This window comes from Microtus oregoni, unplaced genomic scaffold (genome assembly GCF_018167655.1).
Source record: "Microtus oregoni isolate MIOR12 unplaced genomic scaffold, Mior012 000011F_ref0000422, whole genome shotgun sequence".
NCBI lineage: Eukaryota > Metazoa > Chordata > Mammalia > Rodentia > Cricetidae > Microtus > Microtus oregoni.
Window position 1 is genome coordinate 20,251,702 of NW_024543070.1, and position 19,813 is coordinate 20,271,514.

Sequence of the window (19,813 nt, forward strand, 5' to 3'; positions counted from 1 at the left end):
GGAGAAAAAAGGAAGCTGTGAGTAGGGTATTCATCAATCCAAGGTGTATCATCAGCCCAACGCATTGTGGATCTAGTGAAATATAGGAAGCCGGACCCAGGAAATCTGAGTTTGGCTTTAGAAGTCCATATTATTAAATGTGTAGTGTTTTAAAAGCACAGAACCACCTTGAGCCTCAGTTTCTTCATCTGGCAGGTGCGGATATTAACTCTGCCTCCTGGGTTACTGCCCTGGAGATGGTGTTTCAATCAAGTTGAACATCTTACTGTGCTTTAGTGGGGGCTTGGTACACTTTAGTTTTTTTCTGAAATCCACCCATCAGTGTATGAATTTTGCATATGATGCTGTCATACAAAGGGTAATAAGGCTGTTATGGGATGGTGGGCAGTGGAGAGGGGGTGAGGAGAGGCCACTGAAGTATGATGGATGGGGATAGAGTAGGAAATGGGGGACTTTCATGTCACCAAACAAAATTCAGTGTTAACAGAATATGAAGGAAGAGAGCCGTTCTGTACGCTCTGTTTAGCTTTTCCCCTTTGTTTTGTGAGAGGGTTCCAGGGTGGCCATTTCCTCATGATCTTCTTGCCTTGGCCTCCCGAGTGCTACCTTGAACATGGTTAGGCCTCAGCCTCCTTATTGGCTTCCTGCCTTCTAGAGTAGCCTTTAGTCCAAGCTGATTCCTTTGAATCATGGTAAGAAAACACATACTATTAAGTTTATAACCTTCCTAAGTTCAGCAATACCAAACACCGTGTTGGAGAAATTCTCTAGAATGGTTTTCTCTTGTAGCACTGAAACTTTGCTCTCATTAAACACTCCCTACTGCCAACTGCCTTTCTGCTTTCTCTTTTACCCCCCTTCAAGTGCGCATTGTTCTCTTCCCCTCGGGATTTCCTGTGACTGAAGTGGAAAGTGAGTTGCCAGGCCTACTGGGTGCATGTCACATCAAGTAGACAGTAGAAAGAGAACAAAGAGAAGACAGAGGCTGCGGAGAGGGGCCACGATATTGTTGAACAAACAAACAACATAGGGATACCGGGGTTCTGGATCAAGGAATTCTTAGTAAGCTCACCAACTTCACCTGTCTAATATGAGCAGGCTGTGTTGTAGGTACACCATAACTACCTATCTGTCCGGTAGTTGGGAAGTGCCCTGGGAATGGACACTGTGACCAGTACCATGTATCTGTCAAGAGAAATCTGTGCGATTCCACAGCCCTGGGATACTTGCCATGAAAGGCCAGGCTCACAAGGGTCCATCAGGGGAAGAGAATGTTAATAAGTAACGTTTATTAGGCGTTCTGTGTGCTTGGTTCCACTCTTGATCTCTCCAGATGGTGTCCCACTCAGTTCTTTAGAAGATGTGGTGACCATGCGTGTTTAGGTTAGAAAGTGGGAGCCACAGAGCAAACATGGCTGTAATAAGTGTAGAATGATCTCTAGACTAGAGCGTAAGCGAGAAACGGGGAGGGAAGAAAGCAGCCGGGGCCCCGGTAGTGACTCATGCTCCCATTGTATAAAAAGACATAGAAAAAATCCTGGGTGGGGTATATGTGCACAGATACACGTGCAGGCAGGGTGTATTACACGCTAGTAATGGTAGCGACCTTTAAAGGGGAAGTGTTTCTAAGCAAATCAAGAATGGGGGAAGATCTATTTTATTTGATTTCCCCCCCCCATGTTGTAATTTTAAAAAGCCTAGTAGATAATTGTCAGGAATGCATTATGATGGGAAAATGGTTTCAAAGATACATTCATTTTTTTTTCCCCAATAGAGATAGTCTCGAATGGCTCTAAGCTGGACTCTGATGTTAGTATTCTAGAAAGTATACAGTGTGATTCGTAGAGCAAGTGACGAGACATGCCAGACCAACCTTAGAAAACTCAAGTGTCAGGAATGTCCCCAGTGTCAAGACACCAATGGAAAGAGAGAGGACAAAGAAGGACAAAGCCCTTTGGGCTCAGAAAGGAGAGGCAGTCATTGAGCAAGGAGGACTCAGGACTCTGGATTCAGGGATCCACAAGTCCCCTCAGGTAACAATCTTAACAATGTTCCTCTACAACACGAGCAGAACTGAGTGTTCAGAGGCTGGAGTGAGGCGCTCCGGTGCTGTGCACAGTAGCCGCATTAGAGACGTTAGGGTGTTTGCCCAGATGGTGCCTCACGGAGCACGGGCTTGACACTGGAGAAGGAAGGGTCTTGAGCATGCACAGTCCTTGCAGGAGCGGAAGTGGCGCAGGTGCCTTGCATGGCAGGTAAGGAACCAAGACCAGGGGAGGTGAAGTGATTAGCTGGTCACTAAGAGTAACTGGTTCTTTCTTTAGCTTGGAGGCTCTCTGGATCGAGATCACTTGGGGCAAGGGACTGGAAAAAGTGAGAAGACGGAGACTGGAAAGAGATGCGGACATGATAGCCTTCACACCTGTCGGGCATTGCATGCTCGTTCGTGTCTATTTTCTCCAGTCAGCCAAGGACAGGAAAAGGAAGAAATTAGTGTTAGCTCGTTTCCCAGGGCATTAGAACAAAGCATTCTGAATACAATCTGCTGCGTGGTGGATGTAGAGACAGTTTCTAGAAAAATTAACACAGTGCTAACTTTGTTTTGGACACAATGTGATTTGGCTTTTCTTTTTCAGTGCCACAGATTAGAATTAGATAATCTACTGAGACAATGTCCAAATCTGGGTCTCGGCATTGTCTTCGTGTGGACTGTAAGAATGCTTGAGGAGAATCTAGGTTGCTCTCTCCTGGTTATGCAAGCTCTTCCATTGGGAAAGCCCACAGCGGCCGGCGAAGTAAAGGAAAAGGAGCAGGGAGAGAGGCGAAGGTTGTAAATAATCCCCGCTGACTGCAGAAGACCTCACAGCATCCGCTGTGGTCCCATTCGCTATAGAACAGAGGGATGGGATGTGTAAACATTTAGAACCCTTCTTCTCCCTGAAGTGCTAGTGTTCCCTTATGTTCTCTGGCTTGCCTGGCTCAGAGTTGGAAGGATCAAATACAGAAAAGATAGAAAAGACTTCAGGGGAAACACCACTGTGTGCTCGATCGTTGCTGCTTCAGAAGCCTCATGGATCTGTGAAGACTGTCATCCCAAATTGTAAATGGTGTCTTTGTGGGACTGGAGAGGTGGCTCAGTGGTTAAGAGCACTGGCTACTCTTGCAGAGGACCCAGGTTCTGTTCTCAGCCCCAACATGGTTGCTCACAACCCTGAATAACTCCAGTCTAAGGGACCAGATGACCTTCTTCTGTCCTCATCGGGCACATGTGTGGTGCACATTCGTGCAGGCAAACATTCATGTACATGAAATAATTTCAAATACTTTAAATATGTTTTTGTTATTGGAAATACATCACATTTCATATTTCAAAAAACATTTTAGCAAAGGTTAAATGAAATCCTTATTGCCAAGTTGAATATTATCAATTGTAACAACCTTTGCTCTGATACCACTTTTAAACTATTCTTGTAGTTAAAATTGACCAGATGGCTGACATTTTCACCTCTTTTGGTTAGCTCCTAGTTACAAATGAGTACTGTTCACCTGGTGAGAACCAGGGAGAGATGACCATCTCTTCTGGGAGGCTTGTATAGTTTGTGTTTGACTTTGACAGCTGTGTTCACACAGCTGTGGGCTAATGTGAACCTGCTTGTGGAAGCCAGTGGTGGGTGGGATTGACTCTGCTTGGGCCCTTGCTTGTTATCAAGGTTCATAATACGGTGCCTTGATTCCAAAGTTGGGAAAATGCTGTGTTAGTTAAATACGTACCCTGCGTGCCCCATTTTTCTTCCCCAAGCAGCAGTTAAAGGATATTTTTGAGCTGTTTGAAATTCTGTTGGGGGCATAGGTATTCTGGAGCAGACGGTACCTAAGATTTACACAGCTAAGATTTAAGACGGCTCTTATTTTCTTTGGACTCTGAAGTCTGGAGTGGATGGATTTGCATGGCTCTGTTTGCCTTAGATATTGATTTCAATATGGAAAATGTTGGGGTTCTCTGAGTTTAGGGTAGCTATAGTCGGTGTGGGGAGGGTGAAAAATTCATGGCGGTGTGTCCCTGGCAGGTCCCCTGGCAGGTGGGTGGGAGACCAGGGAGGGTGAGAGGCAGATATGCCCTGGAGGGAGGCTGGAGAGGAAAGAGCTCCATTCACTGCTGCCTGAAGTGACCTGCTTAGCATATGGAGTTCTTTGCTCTATGGGGTTTCTGACGAGAGGGCAGATAGGGCAGATGAGTTTGCCCTCTGCAAGTGTGGGCTAATCTGTGGTAAGGATGGGGCATCTGAGGACCTCTCAAATCAAGCTCCCAAAGAAGCTCACCCAGAATGCAGCAGATGGGTTGCTAGGCTCGGCGCAGCCAAACATTTGGGGCTGCATTGCTGTCCCTTGTACTGCTGTGGGCAACTGGTTTGCGGAGAAGCAGAAGTGGAGCTGACTTCAGTGTGAGAAACACTGAGGAACCACGCTGCTTTGAGCACAGAGGGTAAGGGAGACTCTGTATCAATGGATTCCAGCCTGTGAGACCTTTAAGGTTGTCCCCTTCGATCTCTTTAATCAGAGCCGGCTTCATCACTGGACAGTTTTAGTGACGCTAAGGGAAATAGGTTTTTAGGATTTTCTTCTTTTTCTTTTTAATTAGTGAGGAAACCAAAACAATTGTTAAGCAGCACGAGGCAGTCATTCAAGGTTGAGCAAACACCAGCAGCAGACGAGGATTTGAATCCAGGTCTTTAGAATTCCAGGGAACATAACTGAAAAAAAAGTCAGTGTAAACTTTAAAAAGTAAAATGTCTAGAATTATTTGAAAATGCACAATTGCTTTTCCTCCTGTCGTGTGATTTCTTACTTCAGCAGATATAACTTGCTTCAAAGATTTGAAGAGATTTGTGTGTGTGTGTGTGTGTGTGTGTGTGTGTGTGTGTGCGCGCACATGCACGTAGTATGTGTGTATGTGGAGGTCAGAAGACAAAATGTGGGAATCAGGCCCCTTCCTCCACCATGTGGATTCCAGGGACTGAACTTGGGTTAGGAGACTTGGCAGCAGGCTTTTGTACCCGCTGAGCCATCTTGCCAGCTCGTAGCAGATACGCTGTTGCTTTGTGAGGGAACAGCAAGTCAGTCGGCTGGAAGTCCATTTGTAGAAGTCCAGGCTGGTCCTGAACTGGATTCTAGAGTGCCAGGCTTACAGAGGTGTGATTGGACTGCTGACCCATTTCTAAAAGAAATGATCTCAGTTCTGGGGGTGAGCACTGAGTAGAGGCAAGGGTTTGTTCAAGGCTGTTTCCCTTTCTGTCCCACCTTGAAGCTGATGCTTGTTTGCACTGTGTAAAAGGTGTATTAATGTACGGCCAGTCTGATTGAATATATTCTAAGAAACTAGTGTGTGCCCCTTTCTATGAGTACTTGGCATTCCAAGCATAGCTACTCAAATTGGAAAAGCAAGGAAAGCTAAAAACTTACTATATATATGTTCACATTGAAACCTTAACTTTGGTGAAATTACCATAAAGGTTTTGCTTCTCCTTCTTATTTAGCAAGAATTTATTAATCACCTCTGTGGCATGAGACCCTCTTACATGAAGGAAAATAAATAAATAAGCATGGTCACTAATGTGTGTGTACAGGTTCAGACGTACAAGCACAAGGCAACTAGTTAACGCTTGTCAGTGCTATGCCAAGGACTCTGTATAAATTGTCAAATTTAACCCTCTCATTCACTGTGTAAATGGTTGGTGGTACCCCATTTTGCAAATGAGAGAACAGAGACCCAGGGTCACCAGATCAGCTGCTAGTGAGTAAACTGGCAAAGATGAGGAACAGATATGTTCTTTAAGTTTGAATCCGTACAACCGAGAGATACGAAAGATGTGGTTCTGGCGGGGGGGGGGGGGGGGGGGCATGTGCCCTGTGTCTGTGGGGCACCGCAGGAAAGACAGAAGGCGGCTGGAGAGATGCCTCAGTGGCTAAGAGCCCTTGCTCTATCAGAGGGCAGGAACTGGGAGCCTAGCACCCGCGTGAGGTGGCTCACAAGGGATCTGAAGCTGCCTCTGGCCTCAGTGGCTATATCTACTCAGACACACTAAAATTAGAATAAAATAGATAAAATGGTCTTTATCAACAATGGCAAAAGCCAGGCATGATGGTCACACCTTTGATTCCAGCAGAGGCTGGTGGATCTCTTTGAGTTCAAGGCCAACTATGGCTACTCTCAACAAGCAAATAAACACCTCCAAGGAAAACCCTTGGGGAAAGTGAGGAGGGTAATTTGATTGTGGCTAGAGGTAGCCTATGGCGATACTGTGAAGGGAGCCATTTTTGAAGGACATGTCTAGCTGGCATTTTTCATCCATCCCTACGTTTGTAGCTGAGGAATATATAATAAAATGCAGTTTGGAAGGCAAAGCATGTGGCCTTTTTTTTAGACTTTTTACTACCCCCACTCTCTGTCTGTCTTTGTCTCTATCTCCTTCTCTTCCCTCCCTTTGCCCCCCCCCCCCCCATAGTCCCTCTCTATTAGCGTGTTGATACCTTGCTTCTGTTGTTTTCTCCAACTCCAAAGAGGTCATGTGACCCGATTCCTAAGAGTGGGACATCATGGTGGCTTTCTAGGACACAAATAGTTCAGTGGTTTGGATTGATTACTAGTTGTTGTTGTTGTTTTTCTTTTTTACTGAAAGAAATCTGTCTGTAGTAGGCATGCTGGCTTTTTCTCCACTGTGCCTTTTGCAGTGAACCTTCCCTCATTTTACAGAGGCAAATAGAGCTCTCCTCCAGCTGAAATCTATTGTATCTGTGTCTTTAAACCTCCTTGGCTGGTGCTGGGAAGTAAATGATTCTAATTGTCAAGTAGCATCCGCTTTTCTGAGCTGTTTTCTCATTTTCACTCACTACAAAACGGAAGGACCTGTGACCTGACAGATATTCAGGATCATTGCTGACGCTGTGTCCGGAGGAGGTGCGGAATTCCTGGAGGAGCTTGGGGTGTCATGTGACCCCTTAGCAGTACTTTTTCTTTCTACTTGTTTTTGTTTTTGTGCCTAAAATGTCTCAGCACACACACACACGCAAAGAATAAAAATGGTAATGAGTCTCTTTTGTTAAACTGTTCCAGTCTAGCAATAGGTAATTCTTTCTTTTGTTTGGCTTTGCTATTTAAGAGAAGATTTTCTTGTGTAGCCTTGTATTTTTTTTCTTCCTTTTTTAAAGAGAAGGTCACACTGTGTAGCCTTCATAGTCCTGGAATGCTTTGTTGATCAGGGCTGTCCCTAAACACTCACAGAAGTCTGCCTGCTGACGTTTCTCTCCTGTGTACTGGGATTAAAGGTGTGCGCTACCACATCCAGCCAACAGTAAAATTTAAAAGAAATAGACATTTTGCTATTGGTTTATGTGTGCACGTGCACAGATGTGCATATGAAGGTGACTGTAGAAACCAGATAAAGGCATCAGATACTCTGGAGCTGAAGTTACAGGCAATTGTGAGCCACCGATGTGTGGTGAGAGCCAAACTCTAGTCCCCTAAAAAGAAACGAGTGCTCCCAACTGGTGATCAACCTGTCCAGTTTCCCCAAAGTACAGTTTACTCCATTTGTTTGTTCTGTTTCGATGGTCTCACAATGGAGCCTTGGCTAGCCTGAGCTTGCTGTGTAGATCAGGCTATCCTCACACTAAAAGAGAACTACCTGCCCCTGCTGCTTGGATGCTGGGGTTAAAGGAGGATGTGCCACCACTGGCTCGAAAGTAAAGTTCCCAGTTGGTTCTATCCATGTAACCATTAGGGAAACTAGACCCGTTTATCTCACTGGCAGGACTTTAGGAACTAGAGAGATACCTGGCTGTTGAGAGAGTGCTTACTGCTCTTGCAGAGGACACAGGTTCAGTTCCCAGAACCCATATCCGGTGATTCCAAACTTCCGTAACTACTGTTTCAGGGGATCCAGTGCCTTCTGGATACCTGCATACAGGTAGCGCACATAAACGCGTGCAGGCGCACACATACACAAATAATTAATAAACATTTAAAAAACTACTTTCTAGTACAATTTACTTTCTGTATTTAATATTTTGTCATCATTGGCATTACTCTAGCATGTTAATATTACTACTAAATGTAATACAGATTCAGAAGTTATTTTTGTGTGCCTCTGTGTGTGATATACATGTGGTGTACATATGTGCATGTGGTGTGTGTGTCTGTGCATAAGGGTGTGAAGGCCAGAGGAGGGTGTCAGGTCTCCTGCTTGTTCCTCTCTACCGTATTTCTCTAAAAGATGGACTCTTTCTGAACCTGGAGCTCACCATTTCAGCAATAGGATACTGGCAGCCAGGCAGCCCCAGAGATCTAGTTTCTGCATCCACCCCACCCGCTCCCACACTAGGGTCACAGGTCATGTAAGTTACAGACACACTCGCTTTTTACATGGGTGCTGGGCGTCAGACTCAGGTGCTCTTGTTTGCACAGCCCCTGTTCTCCCCAGCCCCAGAAGGTAATTTTATCATCTAGGGAATTTTATTTCATGTCTGTATTTTGTCACAGATAAAAATGATAGACTGATAAAAGATGAATCAGTAACAAAAAGTCTGTCGTCAAAGAACAGCCCAATACCAGCTGGTTTCGTTGCCCTGTACTACGAAACATCAAACATCAGTTCTCTTTGGTGTTCAGTAATAGGAGATGAAGGAACTCATCCACACACAGAGGAGGCTAGCACTGTCCTAATAACCAAACCAGAAAACTTTCCAGGAAAAAGTGCAACTTTCTATCTTGTATGCACGCATTGAGATGCGTAGCTTTTAATTCTTTTTTTCTCCCAGAGACAGTCTTTCTCTGTGGCTTTGGAGCCTGTCCTGGAACTAGCTCTTGTAGACCAGGCTATCCTCGAACTCACAGAGATCCACCTGCCTCTGCCTCCCGAGTGCTGGGATTAAAGGCATGCGCCACCACCGCCCGGCCAAAAAATTCTTTGCGTGAAAAAATTAAATACTGCTGGGTTACAGCCTCACAAAAAGGAGCTCAGACATGGAAATATATATTGTAAAAGACAATTTCCAACTTCCTTTCAACTAAGCCTTTTAAAAGTAACCTTTGGGGCTGGAGAGATGGCTCAGTGGTTAGTAACACTGGCTGCTCTTCCTCAGGACCTGGGTTCAATTCCCAGCTCCCACATGGCAAGCTCACAATTGTCTCTAACTCTACTTACAGGGTCTCTGACACCATCTTTTGGCCTATGTGGGCACTGAACACACGTGGTATATGTATATCCGTGCAGGCCAAATAGTCATACATAGGATAATTTTTAAAAGTAATCCTCATATATGTGCGTTGTGTACTATAAATCAGTGAGTAGCCAAGTATCCTTCACTGAAGCAGGGGCAATGACCCCTCCACCCTAGACCAGGAGAACATTAGTTGTGGGTTTGAGAGAGGGAAGGCTTGCTCTCTGTTCCTCCAAGGTGTAGGGTCCCCTTGGTCTTTGGGGGAATAGCCAGTGCCTTGAGAAACTCAGCTACCAGCTTCCTGTGGCGCAATCTGTCCTCAAACCATGGGAAAGAATAATTGGTATCCGGGAACTTGAGATACTTCCTATACTTCCTGATTCCATCCAGCCATTCAGAGATGAGGGCTGTCATTGGCCCCCGAAGGTTGAGGGAAGGGTGCTCCACCCTTGCTAGCAGGCTCTCCAATGGTGGTGTGCTTTCCCCGTCTTCAGATAGTCAAACTTTCAAGCCTCCCGAGTCAGCGAGGCTCCCTACTGTCTCTTTTGTTTATGAACCGGGCATTCTGAGCTGTAGAGAAGAAGGATGTCTCTGGCTGCCTGTCTCCCAGTATGTGTGCATCTGTAGCTGTGGTGAAGGACTGGGAGAGAGGTACCTTTGGGCCCATCTACCTCACATCTCCAAGTTGATTGTACCGGTGAAGATGGGAGTGTTGGGCAGCGCTGTGCTAGGGACAGGAAACTGCAAGCAGATGAACTGCGGAAGATTCCTTTGTGCATTGACGTAGCTTCCCGTAGCTTTCCGCGCCGCTCCCGTCCTTTTAATCTACCCTCTAGCTCCCGTCCTTTTAATCTACCCTCTAGCGTGTTAGTAGAGGCCTTGTTTGATCTTGCAGTTGACATGTAGCAAATCGATGCTGGGAAGTCTGTGTGTCTACAGGGAGGAGGTGTATTCACTTACTTTGCTGTCTTGGGACTCTGAAGCCAGAAACTCTTCAGAACGGTAGGGACCCCTTTGTCTGGATGAGCTGACATCAGGAATTTGAACTTTAAGTAATTGGCCATCAGATGCAGGAACATTTCTAGTTTCCAGAGCACGTGTTTGAAAACTTGCTTTTGTTTTATAGTTTAGTAAGTCTATGTTCTGGCAAATGAATATCTTCTTGGTGATAGAAGAGAATTTTCTTTTTGAGCATTTGTGTGTTTGACCGTAATCAGTGGAAGTAGAAAAGGCATCTTTTACTGGTTTATTCTCCTTTGATATTTTATTATTATCTATTATTATCATTATCTATTTTATCCATGATACATAGTGAAAAGCTGGTGCAGCTAAGGCAAGCTGAGTATGTACTGCCAGTATGGAAAGAAAATGGAAACTGTTCCAACACAAGCTAGGTTCTCTTCCTGAATACAATGTTTCTTCTGATAAATTGTGTTGGGATAGCTGATTTACTAAAGCTCTCAGATTTCTTGTTTTGGGGATGGCCATAATGTTTCCTGACTTTTTGTCTTAAGTATTAGATGTAGTTGTTTTTGTTTGTTTGTTTTAAATTAAAGTTTAGGGAAAAGATAAAATATGATTAAGAAAAATAAAATTGAACATAAAGATTTATAAATTTGTGTGTGTGTGTGTGTGTGTGTGTGTGTGTATGTGTATGTGTGCGCGCGTGCGTGTGTGCCGGAGAGATGTCTCAGCAATTAAAGAGCTCTGCAGAGGACACAGGGTTAGTTTTGCGCACTCATGCGGTAACTCACAATTATCCAGAACTCCAAGTTCAGGGGATATGATTCTCTTTTTCTGCTTCTGCAGGTAGCAGTCATGTACACAGTGCACATATATGGATTCAGGCAAAATAGTCAGACATAGAATATAAGATAAATATATTTAAGTTTATAAATTGATAATTGAAGGTATTTAAAAGAAATTATTAATATGGAAAAATATCCTTTACTCAGATCCACTCTTTCCTTTTACTTTCCCTATTAGTTTTTCTCAATTGCCAAGCGTGACTTTTGTTTTTTCATTTTAATGTCATGTGCTCACCCAGTCCAGCTGTAAGTGAATAGTAGTGGGGCTGTTTGTGTAACATGACAAGTGTCAAGTTATGTTGTAGGAGCCAGCTTGTTCATTCCTGGCTACTCAGCCCTGAAACGATCACACAGAAACTGTATTATTTGCAATACTGTTTGGCCAATAGCTCAAGTGTATTTCTGGCTCTTATATTCTAAACTAACCCATCTCCATTAATCTGTGTATCACCATGTGGCTGTGGCTTACCGGGTAAAGTTCTGTCTTTGGCGTCTGTCTCCAGCAGGGCTACATGGCTTCTCACTGACTCTGCCTTCTTTCTCCCAGCATTCAGTTTAGTCCATCCCGCTCCCCTCTTCCACTTCCGGCTCTATTCTGCTAAGCCACTGACCAAAACAGCTTCTTTATTTATTAACTAATAAAAGCAACACATATACAGAAGGACTTCCTATGTCAAAGTTGTGAATTGTGTACAGTTCTTTAGTAGTAAAATAAATGTGTTTTTGTCATTTAAAATGCATGTGTGCTTATCATCAAGATGACTAAAGAACTGTCTGTCCCCGCTTCTGGCAGCTGCTCCTTCTGAACTGAAGGAGAGGGTCACGTACCAAGCACCTATTGCCAGTAGGACCAGCTGAGTCTGCTGAACAAAGCTGTGTTCCCAGCTTAGCCCAGGCTTGCTCCAGTTCTCATCTCTCAGGCTCACCAAATCTTTTCTTCGTCTGAAAGCCAGTTGTTTGGGGGAAAGTCAGTTTACTTAATCTTTTTCATCTAGTTCCTTCTAATCATTTCGCCTCAGATTTAATAACCAGGTAGACCTCTTCCCTCTCCCCCAGTTGACCTTTAATTTCGATGGACTCACACTGTTTGTAGGTGGCAACATTTAGATGCAGAGAGAAAACAAGGGTGCTTTGTGGGGGCAAATTAAATCTTTGTGACTGAGCTGACACATCTCAAAGCTGGTTGACTGGGGAGCTAGAGGGTGAAAGACTCAGTTTTGTTAGACATTTATTTTACATGTGCGAGTATTTTGCCTGCCTGTATATATGTGTTCCATGTGCCCATGGAGGTCATAAGAGGGTGTTAGGTTCCCTGGAACTGGAGTTAGAGATGGTCAGTGAGCCACTATGTGGGGTGCTGGGAACCAAACCTAAGTCCTGCAAGAGCAGTGAGTGTACTTCACCACTGAGCCCTCTCTCCAGGCCCAAAGACTTGTATTTGTATCTTTACAATGAAGTGATGTCAGTGTCTACTTCACAAGGGTATTTTGGGGATCACATGAGTAAATACATACAGACCACGTAGAACAGTGCCTGACACACAGTGAGCCCTCAGTAAATATTGGTGTTCGCTAGTCTCCCAGTGATCCCCGTGACTCCAATACTTAGCATGCAGTGAGTGGATGTGGGTCTCTGCCTGTGGAGGAGATACCCTCTAGAAACAGCCCTGCAGAAGACACTTCTGCCTGCTGCATGCGTTGGCTGGTTGCCCCTCCCGTCCAGACAGCCTCCTCTGAGTGAGAAGAGTCACCACTGGAGCCACTGATGTCATTCCTGTCTGCCGGTCTCTGTCCTGAGATCAGGACCCAGATTCTTCACCAGGGAACCCTGAGAAGTGTCTGCTGGGGGTGCCCTCTGCTGGCCCGCCGTGCCTGTGTGCAACTCTGCAGTGGAATAAACTCAAAACATTCAGCTGTAGGTTTTGAGGCATGTTTTGTAAAAGGTGCATTTGGGAGTCTGTGTGTGTGTGTGTGTGTGTGTGTGTGTGTGTGAGAGAGAGAGAGAGAGAGAGAGAGAGAGAGAGAGAGAATGTACATATCACATGTATATATGTATATTATTCTTTTTGCGATTTGCATTTTGAGTTGGGATGTTCTCACGGATTTCAGTCTTGGGGAGTTCATGGGATTTCAGATGGGAGCAGTTAGGACATGTTGGAAAACTTCACTGCTTTGTTCTTAAGAACTGATAAGGGTTCATATTCCAAGATGGTAACAAGTATCCGAGAATCTTATTTTCAGAGTCTGAGTTTTTGTTTTTATTTTTATTTTTAGATCCATTGTATGGGACTCACTACTATTTTTCAAAAGTCAAAGCTTAGACCCCTGGGGCAGTACTGTGCTGAGGGTTTGATGTGTCAGCAAGTATATTTCAGGTTTATTTATTTATTTATTTATTTATTTGGTTTTTTTGAGACAAGGTTTCTCTGTGGTTTTGGAGCCTGTCCTGGAACTAGCTCTGTAGACCAGGCTGGTCTCGAACTCACAGAGATCCGCCTGCCTCTGCCTCCCGAGTGCTGGGATTACAGGCGTGCGCCACCACCGCCCGGCTATTTCAGGTTTATTGAGTGGCTGATCATTTATTTGGAGTCATAATCTATCAATAAAATGTGTCACAAATTACCCCAAATTATATTTTACTTACTGAATTTTGTGTGAGAGTGTGGGCGTGTTTGTGGAGGCTGGAGGACAACCTTGAGTGTTGTTCCTTGAGAGCGGTGCACCTGTTTTGGGGGACATAGTCTCTCACGGGGACTTGGGACTAGACCTAGTTGAGGCTGGGTGGCTGCTGAGCCTCTAGGACAGGACCTGTCAGTCTCTACCTCCCCAGTACCCGCCATTATGCTTGGCTTTTTGGCATGGGTTCTGGGAACCCAACCCTGGTCTCCATGCTTGCACGGTACCAGTTCTACTGACAGAGCCATTGCCCCAGCCCCCTAAAATTGCACTTACAAATCATTCTCCTGTGTCTTTGTGTTTCCCTCCTCATGCTCTCCTTCTGTCTTCCATCTTTGCTTTTGTTTCATTACTAGGATCAAACAACATAAATCGGGTAATCGCAAGCATGGAAAATGGGGAGAATGAAGGAACAACTAAAATAATCGCACCTTCACCAGTGAAAAGGTCAGTGTGTGTGCAGTTATGTGCACTATACTAGTTCTTCCCCTTGACGGCAAGGTCGCGGATCTTCTTGCTTTGGTAACTGAGTAGTACTTTTAACCTGGGGGCTTCAGTGGGTAGTACCCAAAGGATGCGTTACTATGCCAGCAAAATCCAGACACTGGAACCTGCCCCTCATTGATGTGCCCTTGCTGTCACAGCATTGTGAAGTCACAGACTGTGCATGGTCTGCAACCCTCCGCAGCATGCTAAGAATCCCATGTGGTTTTTAAAGGCACGATACAATGGACTAACTCAAAGGAAGTGGGGAAGTAAAGGGGGTGATGTTTTTGTTTAATGTACTGTATTCCTTACATTGGTGCACTGCGCTGTGGCCCCGGGAAGAGGTTTATAACTTTAGAGAGCTCAGAGCCTCAGAATTCAGAGGTTGCATACGTACAAAGCTCTGTCATTGCCCTTGGTATCCGTTTTCCCAACAGCGTTCCCACTGGGAAAACCTCGTCTTAGTACACTACATGGGTTGGTTCCTGAAAGGTCAGCTCTGTTCTCTGCTAAGGGACTTTTGGAGTCATTTTCCTGTCTCTGATTATGCACAAGGAGCATCATCATCAGCACACAATGAGTAGCTTTCACGAGCTCACTTTCCCTATAGAGCCTGCACCACTTACATCATGGAGAAGTCCCAGAAGTCAGAGATGTGTGACCCGCAAAGATGCCTTAGGTCATCCTCCACTCCATCTTTTCTTAGTAAATAATGGCCCCTTCACTCAGCTGGACTGTGGTGGCTTTGAGGAGTACAGTGTTCTCCAGAGCTGTGCTGTCTCCCCTACAGTTCTTGGTTCTTTCTTTCTTGCTTGCTTCTTTTTGATTTTTCAAGACAGGGTTTCTCTGTAGCTTTGGAACCTGTCCTGGAACTTGCTTTGTAGACAGGCTGGCCTTGAACTCATAGAGATCCACCTGCCTCTGCCTCCCAGAGTGCTGAGATTAAAGGCGTGCACTACTACTGCCCAGCCTGTTTTCTTTTCTTTAGTTCTGGGGCAGTCTTCTTACAGATCAACCTTTTAGAATGATGCAATCTTTATCTTTAGTGAAGACTGCATTTCCCTAGCTGGCCTCACAGTCCTGGGTAGAGGCTGCTTTGTCAGCACGTACAAGGCGTGCTTGTGATAGATCCAATATTAGAACAGTAATCTCCCATGATATTCAGATCCCAAGCCCCTTAGAAATCATTCAGTCAGCTTTGCAACTCATTGCTGCTCACAGTCTTGAAAACAGAAGAGTGACAGGCTCCCCCACAGGCTGCAGAGTGAGAAGGACCTTGGGGAAGGAGCACAGTCACCTTGCCACTGGGATTTCGTTATTCGCTGTCATTCATTCATTTGCAATTCCTTGTTCATCTCTCTCCTTCCCTACCTCCCTTCTTTTCTCTTCACCTTTTCTCTCTGACTTAGTAAGCACACACTCTGTACTACTGTAGTGAATCTCTGCTGTATGTTTTACTTTTTCTTATTTCAGAAGGGAAGCATTTACTCTGGGAATTTGTTCTTTGAAACTGTGGTTTTAAGTCATTGTTAAGTAATATATCGGACCTATGTAAAACATGCCTGCTATGTACTAAACCTTTGATGTGTGTGACCTTGTTGGATGTGTCTTCTATTAGGTGTGCACTATTCCTGTGTGAATACAGTGTCCTAAGGCAGAAGTTCGTTTGTTCTGTTTTTACAGCATCCTTGTCTCTTTCCCCTTTCTCCTCTTGGTTGCTATTACTAAGAATTCCGCCACAGCCGTATTCTGTAACATCTATCCAGATCCCTCAAAAGGCCAGGATTAAAAGTAGATTAGCAGCTAAGTCTCTTTTTCTCGGCAAGCTAAGACTCCAGAGGAAGTGAGCTGTGGCCCCATGCCCTTCTGCTGATCCCTCCCTCTGTTCGTCTGGGTGATCTAAAACAATTTGTTGGGCTTGAGTAACAACAACAACAGTTATATTTACTTTCTTAGGGCAGAAAGACGATACTAGGTCAGGAAATGGCATTCAGAAGTCATTCTGATCCGGAAGGATGGAGCCAGGATATCTGGAAGCTGGGCAGAGGTCAGATAGGGTAGCCTGATCCTGCCCAGAGTTAGCTTTCAGAGCCCAAGCTGGAGCCAGGGCGTCTGGCCTCTGCTGAAGAATGCCAGCCTCATGTCAGTGGATGCCCCAGTATCTTAGTTACTTTTCTATTGCCATGACAAAACACCATGACCAAGGTAACTTGGCTCACAAAGAAAGTATTTCATTTGGGGCTCGTGATTCCAGAGGATTAGAGTTCATGGCAGTCAACGAGGCAGAAAGCACGGTGGCAGGCATGGCACTGGAGCAGAAGCTGAGAGGTTGCATCTGGTCCATAAGCAGGAAGCAGAGAGAACGAACTGGGCATAGCACCAGTGACACACTTCTTCCAACAAGGCCACACCTCCTAATCCTTCCCAAACTGTTCTAGCTGGGGACCAAGCATCCAAACACAGTGTCTGTGGTGGCCATTCTCATCCAAACCGCTGCACTCAGCATCTCTCCCTTTTCATCTTGCTGCCTTTGTCTACTTTGTAGTTCTTATTTCCTCTTTTCCTGGGAAGGCGTCTCCGTCCTTTCCTCCCCTGCTCCTTCCCTCTCTCCCTTTCTCTCCCAACCTCCCTCTTATCAGGCAAGTATTGTCTCTTGTGGAGCAGGCCTCAGAATCAGTCAGAAAGCAGTTGGCTATCCCTGTTAGCAGTCATTCCATTATTATGCCTGTGGCATAAGCTGCGTGGCAGGTCAGGATCGCAGAGCACACACCACTCCTGAGTAAGTCCCGATGACCTGCATAGCAGCTTTCAGCACGATGAAAGCCGGCCAGGAGGGAGAAAGCTTCCGGATCAGTTCTAGCTTGATTTATGTATGTCCTGCAACTGACTTGTGTTGTTGTCTTCAACAATGGGGTCTCATTGTCTAGTTATGGTGGGCAAGCAAGAGCAATGGTTATAGCCTCTGTTATTTTGGGTACCTCTGGGGCCTCTCTGACAAAACTGAGATGATACTGATACCATGCCTGATAGTGAGATTTTCATCTAATTACCCATGGCTTCTGGGGAAAGTACTGCCATCCATGCAGAATACTCCATATAAACGCCTTAAAAATAATATATATCACACACATATATAATATAACATATATTTATGTAAACATATAATATACAGGCACACCCTATGTACACCAGCCTGGCCTTGGGTTGAGAAGCCCATTTGACTCTGCCCTCCAAGTGCAGGGATTAAATGCATTTGCCACCATATTTCAATTTAAATTATATATTTTTAATTAACTTCCTAAGTAGTGATTTTGCAAAGGCTTTCCCACGCTCCTTAGTTTTGGCTCATCCAGTTCCCACCATCTCCTCTTGGCCACTAGAATGGACTCTTTAGAGAGTTTTTAACAGTTGGTCGGCTGGACTTCTCCTCACCTAAAGCAATGCAACTAGGCTCAGGGAGGAGGCACAAACATGCTTACTGGAAAAAAAGATACTTATTAAGCAGCCATCATAGGTTCCTTTTGGAATGAGTCGCAGCTATAAACAAGTAAATGTGTGCACATATGCATCTTAATGTCCGTTAAATAAGTCTTCTGAGTAAATCAGTGTGGACTAACATCATTTGTTTTTGCTCAACTTATTTTCCATTCTTTATTATTCAAGTTTTAAGAAAGCAAAGAATGAAAACAGCCCTGATATCCAAAGAAGCAAATCTCATGCGCCGTGGGAAGAAAATGGACCCCAGAGGTAAGCACGCCCACTGTCCCTGGAGAGAAGGGCAGCAGAGGGTGGCACATCTGTCCCGGCCTACCCAGTTGAGGACACTAACTGCCCTGTGGCTTCAGGAAGTGCTGACGTGGGTGTCAGTAGCGTGTTTCCTACTGTGAAACCTTTGAGAAGGACAAGAAGGAAAGCCAGTGTGTATAAAGAAGTCACCCACAAGGCCCTCATGATGGGTCAGAGCAGTGGCTCTCAACCTGTGGGTTGCAACCCCCTTGAGGTTCTCATAGCAGACATTAACATTATGATTCATAACAGTTATGAAGTTATGAATCATACAATTTTATGATTGGGGTCACTGCAACATAAGGAACGGTATTAAAAGGTTGGAGTATTAGGAAGGCTGAGAACCATTGATCTATAGTCAGGGTACAGTTCTGAAAAAAAGTCCGAATGACGTTAATGCTTGTACTCCACACTCGGTCCTGTGAAAACTCCTGAGTCCGACCCTGAGCTTTCTCTTCCACTCCAGTGGGCTCTACAACTCACCCAGTGATCGCACCAAGTCACCAAAGTTCCCCTGTACCCGCCAGCGTAACCTGTCCTGCGGCAGTGACAACGAGTCTGCGCAGCCCATGCGGAGAAGGTGAGCGGAACAGGGTTCTCATGCCAGTGGGACCAGAAGCTTCGGGTCCCGGGCATGCTGCGATACCATGATGCTCAGAAAGCCACTGCTGTGTGTCTCCTCAGGATAATGGGAGAAGCCTGTTCTTTTCAAAATAAAGCAAGCAGGGGTGCTGAAGTCTTTATGTGAAATAGTGTTAGAGAACATTTTTATAAATAGTGATAGTCACATGCTTTCTGTATTAAAATGACTAATTTAAAAACATGGATGATATGCTAGCTATATAATGTGCCTTGCAGGGTATCAGTAATACATATTAAATGTTACTACATTGGGAACTAGAATGACGCTTACAGCCAGGGGACTCTGTCCTCCAAAGTGATATTGCTGTGTAAGCATCGGCAAAAGCAGAGTGTGAACCTGCAGTCTTTTATGGGTGGAACCGCACATGTGACTTGGCTTGTGTGGATGCCTAATTGCCCCCAAATTAGCCTAAGGGCAGGGGTTGTGTATCGGTGTGTCTTATATGGTTTAAGTAGTTAGAGGCAGAGGGAAGACAGAAGGCCTGGGGGTGGTGTTGAAGAGATGTGTCTACTCTTTTGAGGGTTGGATGACATATGGGAAGGAGATGGAGCAGAATCTTTAGACATGTCTGAGGAAGTTTGGCTTTGAACAAGAGGAGGGACAGGTGGGAGAAGAGGAGCCGTCTAGAGTCAGAGTCAATGTTAAGGGCCGATGTATGGCTCAGGAAGCAAAGGTGCTTGCTGCCAAATCTGGTGACCTGAGTTCAATCCTGGGAGCCATATGGTGGAAGGAAAGAACCAGCTCCTTCAAGCTGTCCTCTGACTGCTCGCAAACACAAATAAATAGATAAATAAATGAATAGTGTAAAGAAAAAGTTGATAATATTAAAATCTACAAAAGGCTTTTGACAGGGAAAGTTGCATATATGTGAGGTCAGCAGGGAGTGCACCAAGATGATTTAGAGAAGTGTTCAGGACTCGTGTTGCATATAGAGGTAGCAGGGGGAGGGGCTAACCTTTGTTGTCAAGACAGTTGTGTAAGTAATGGGGAGATGGTAAGTGTTTATTTCAGGTGGAGGGAAGATGGAGGAGCTCCATTTGATGCCACCTTTCCCTTTGGGAGGAGAAAAGAGACAAGCTAATGCAGAAGCCCCTTAGCCGAAGGCCACCAAAGGAGATGTTGGCAGAACTCTGCAGGGACAGTACTTAGGTCAGAGACAGGTGTCCAACTGTTGAATAACTGAAACACGGTTAGAAAGC

The 19,813-nt window shown here is 45.0% G+C and overlaps 1 protein-coding gene across 2 annotated transcripts in view; it reads left to right on the forward strand.

Annotated features, from left to right (window-relative positions):
* The window catches only part of LOC121453403 (band 4.1-like protein 4A), a 198,043-nt gene that overhangs the window by 146,667 nt on the left and 31,563 nt on the right, over positions 1–19,813 (forward strand). For both annotated transcript variants that reach the window (XM_041660152.1, XM_041660153.1), the window contains exons 14-16: positions 14,056–14,146; positions 17,849–17,932; positions 18,438–18,551. In XM_041660152.1, the coding sequence (XP_041516086.1) occupies positions 14,056–14,146; positions 17,849–17,932; positions 18,438–18,551 (289 nt within the window). The remainder of the gene's footprint in view (positions 1–14,055; positions 14,147–17,848; positions 17,933–18,437; positions 18,552–19,813) is intronic.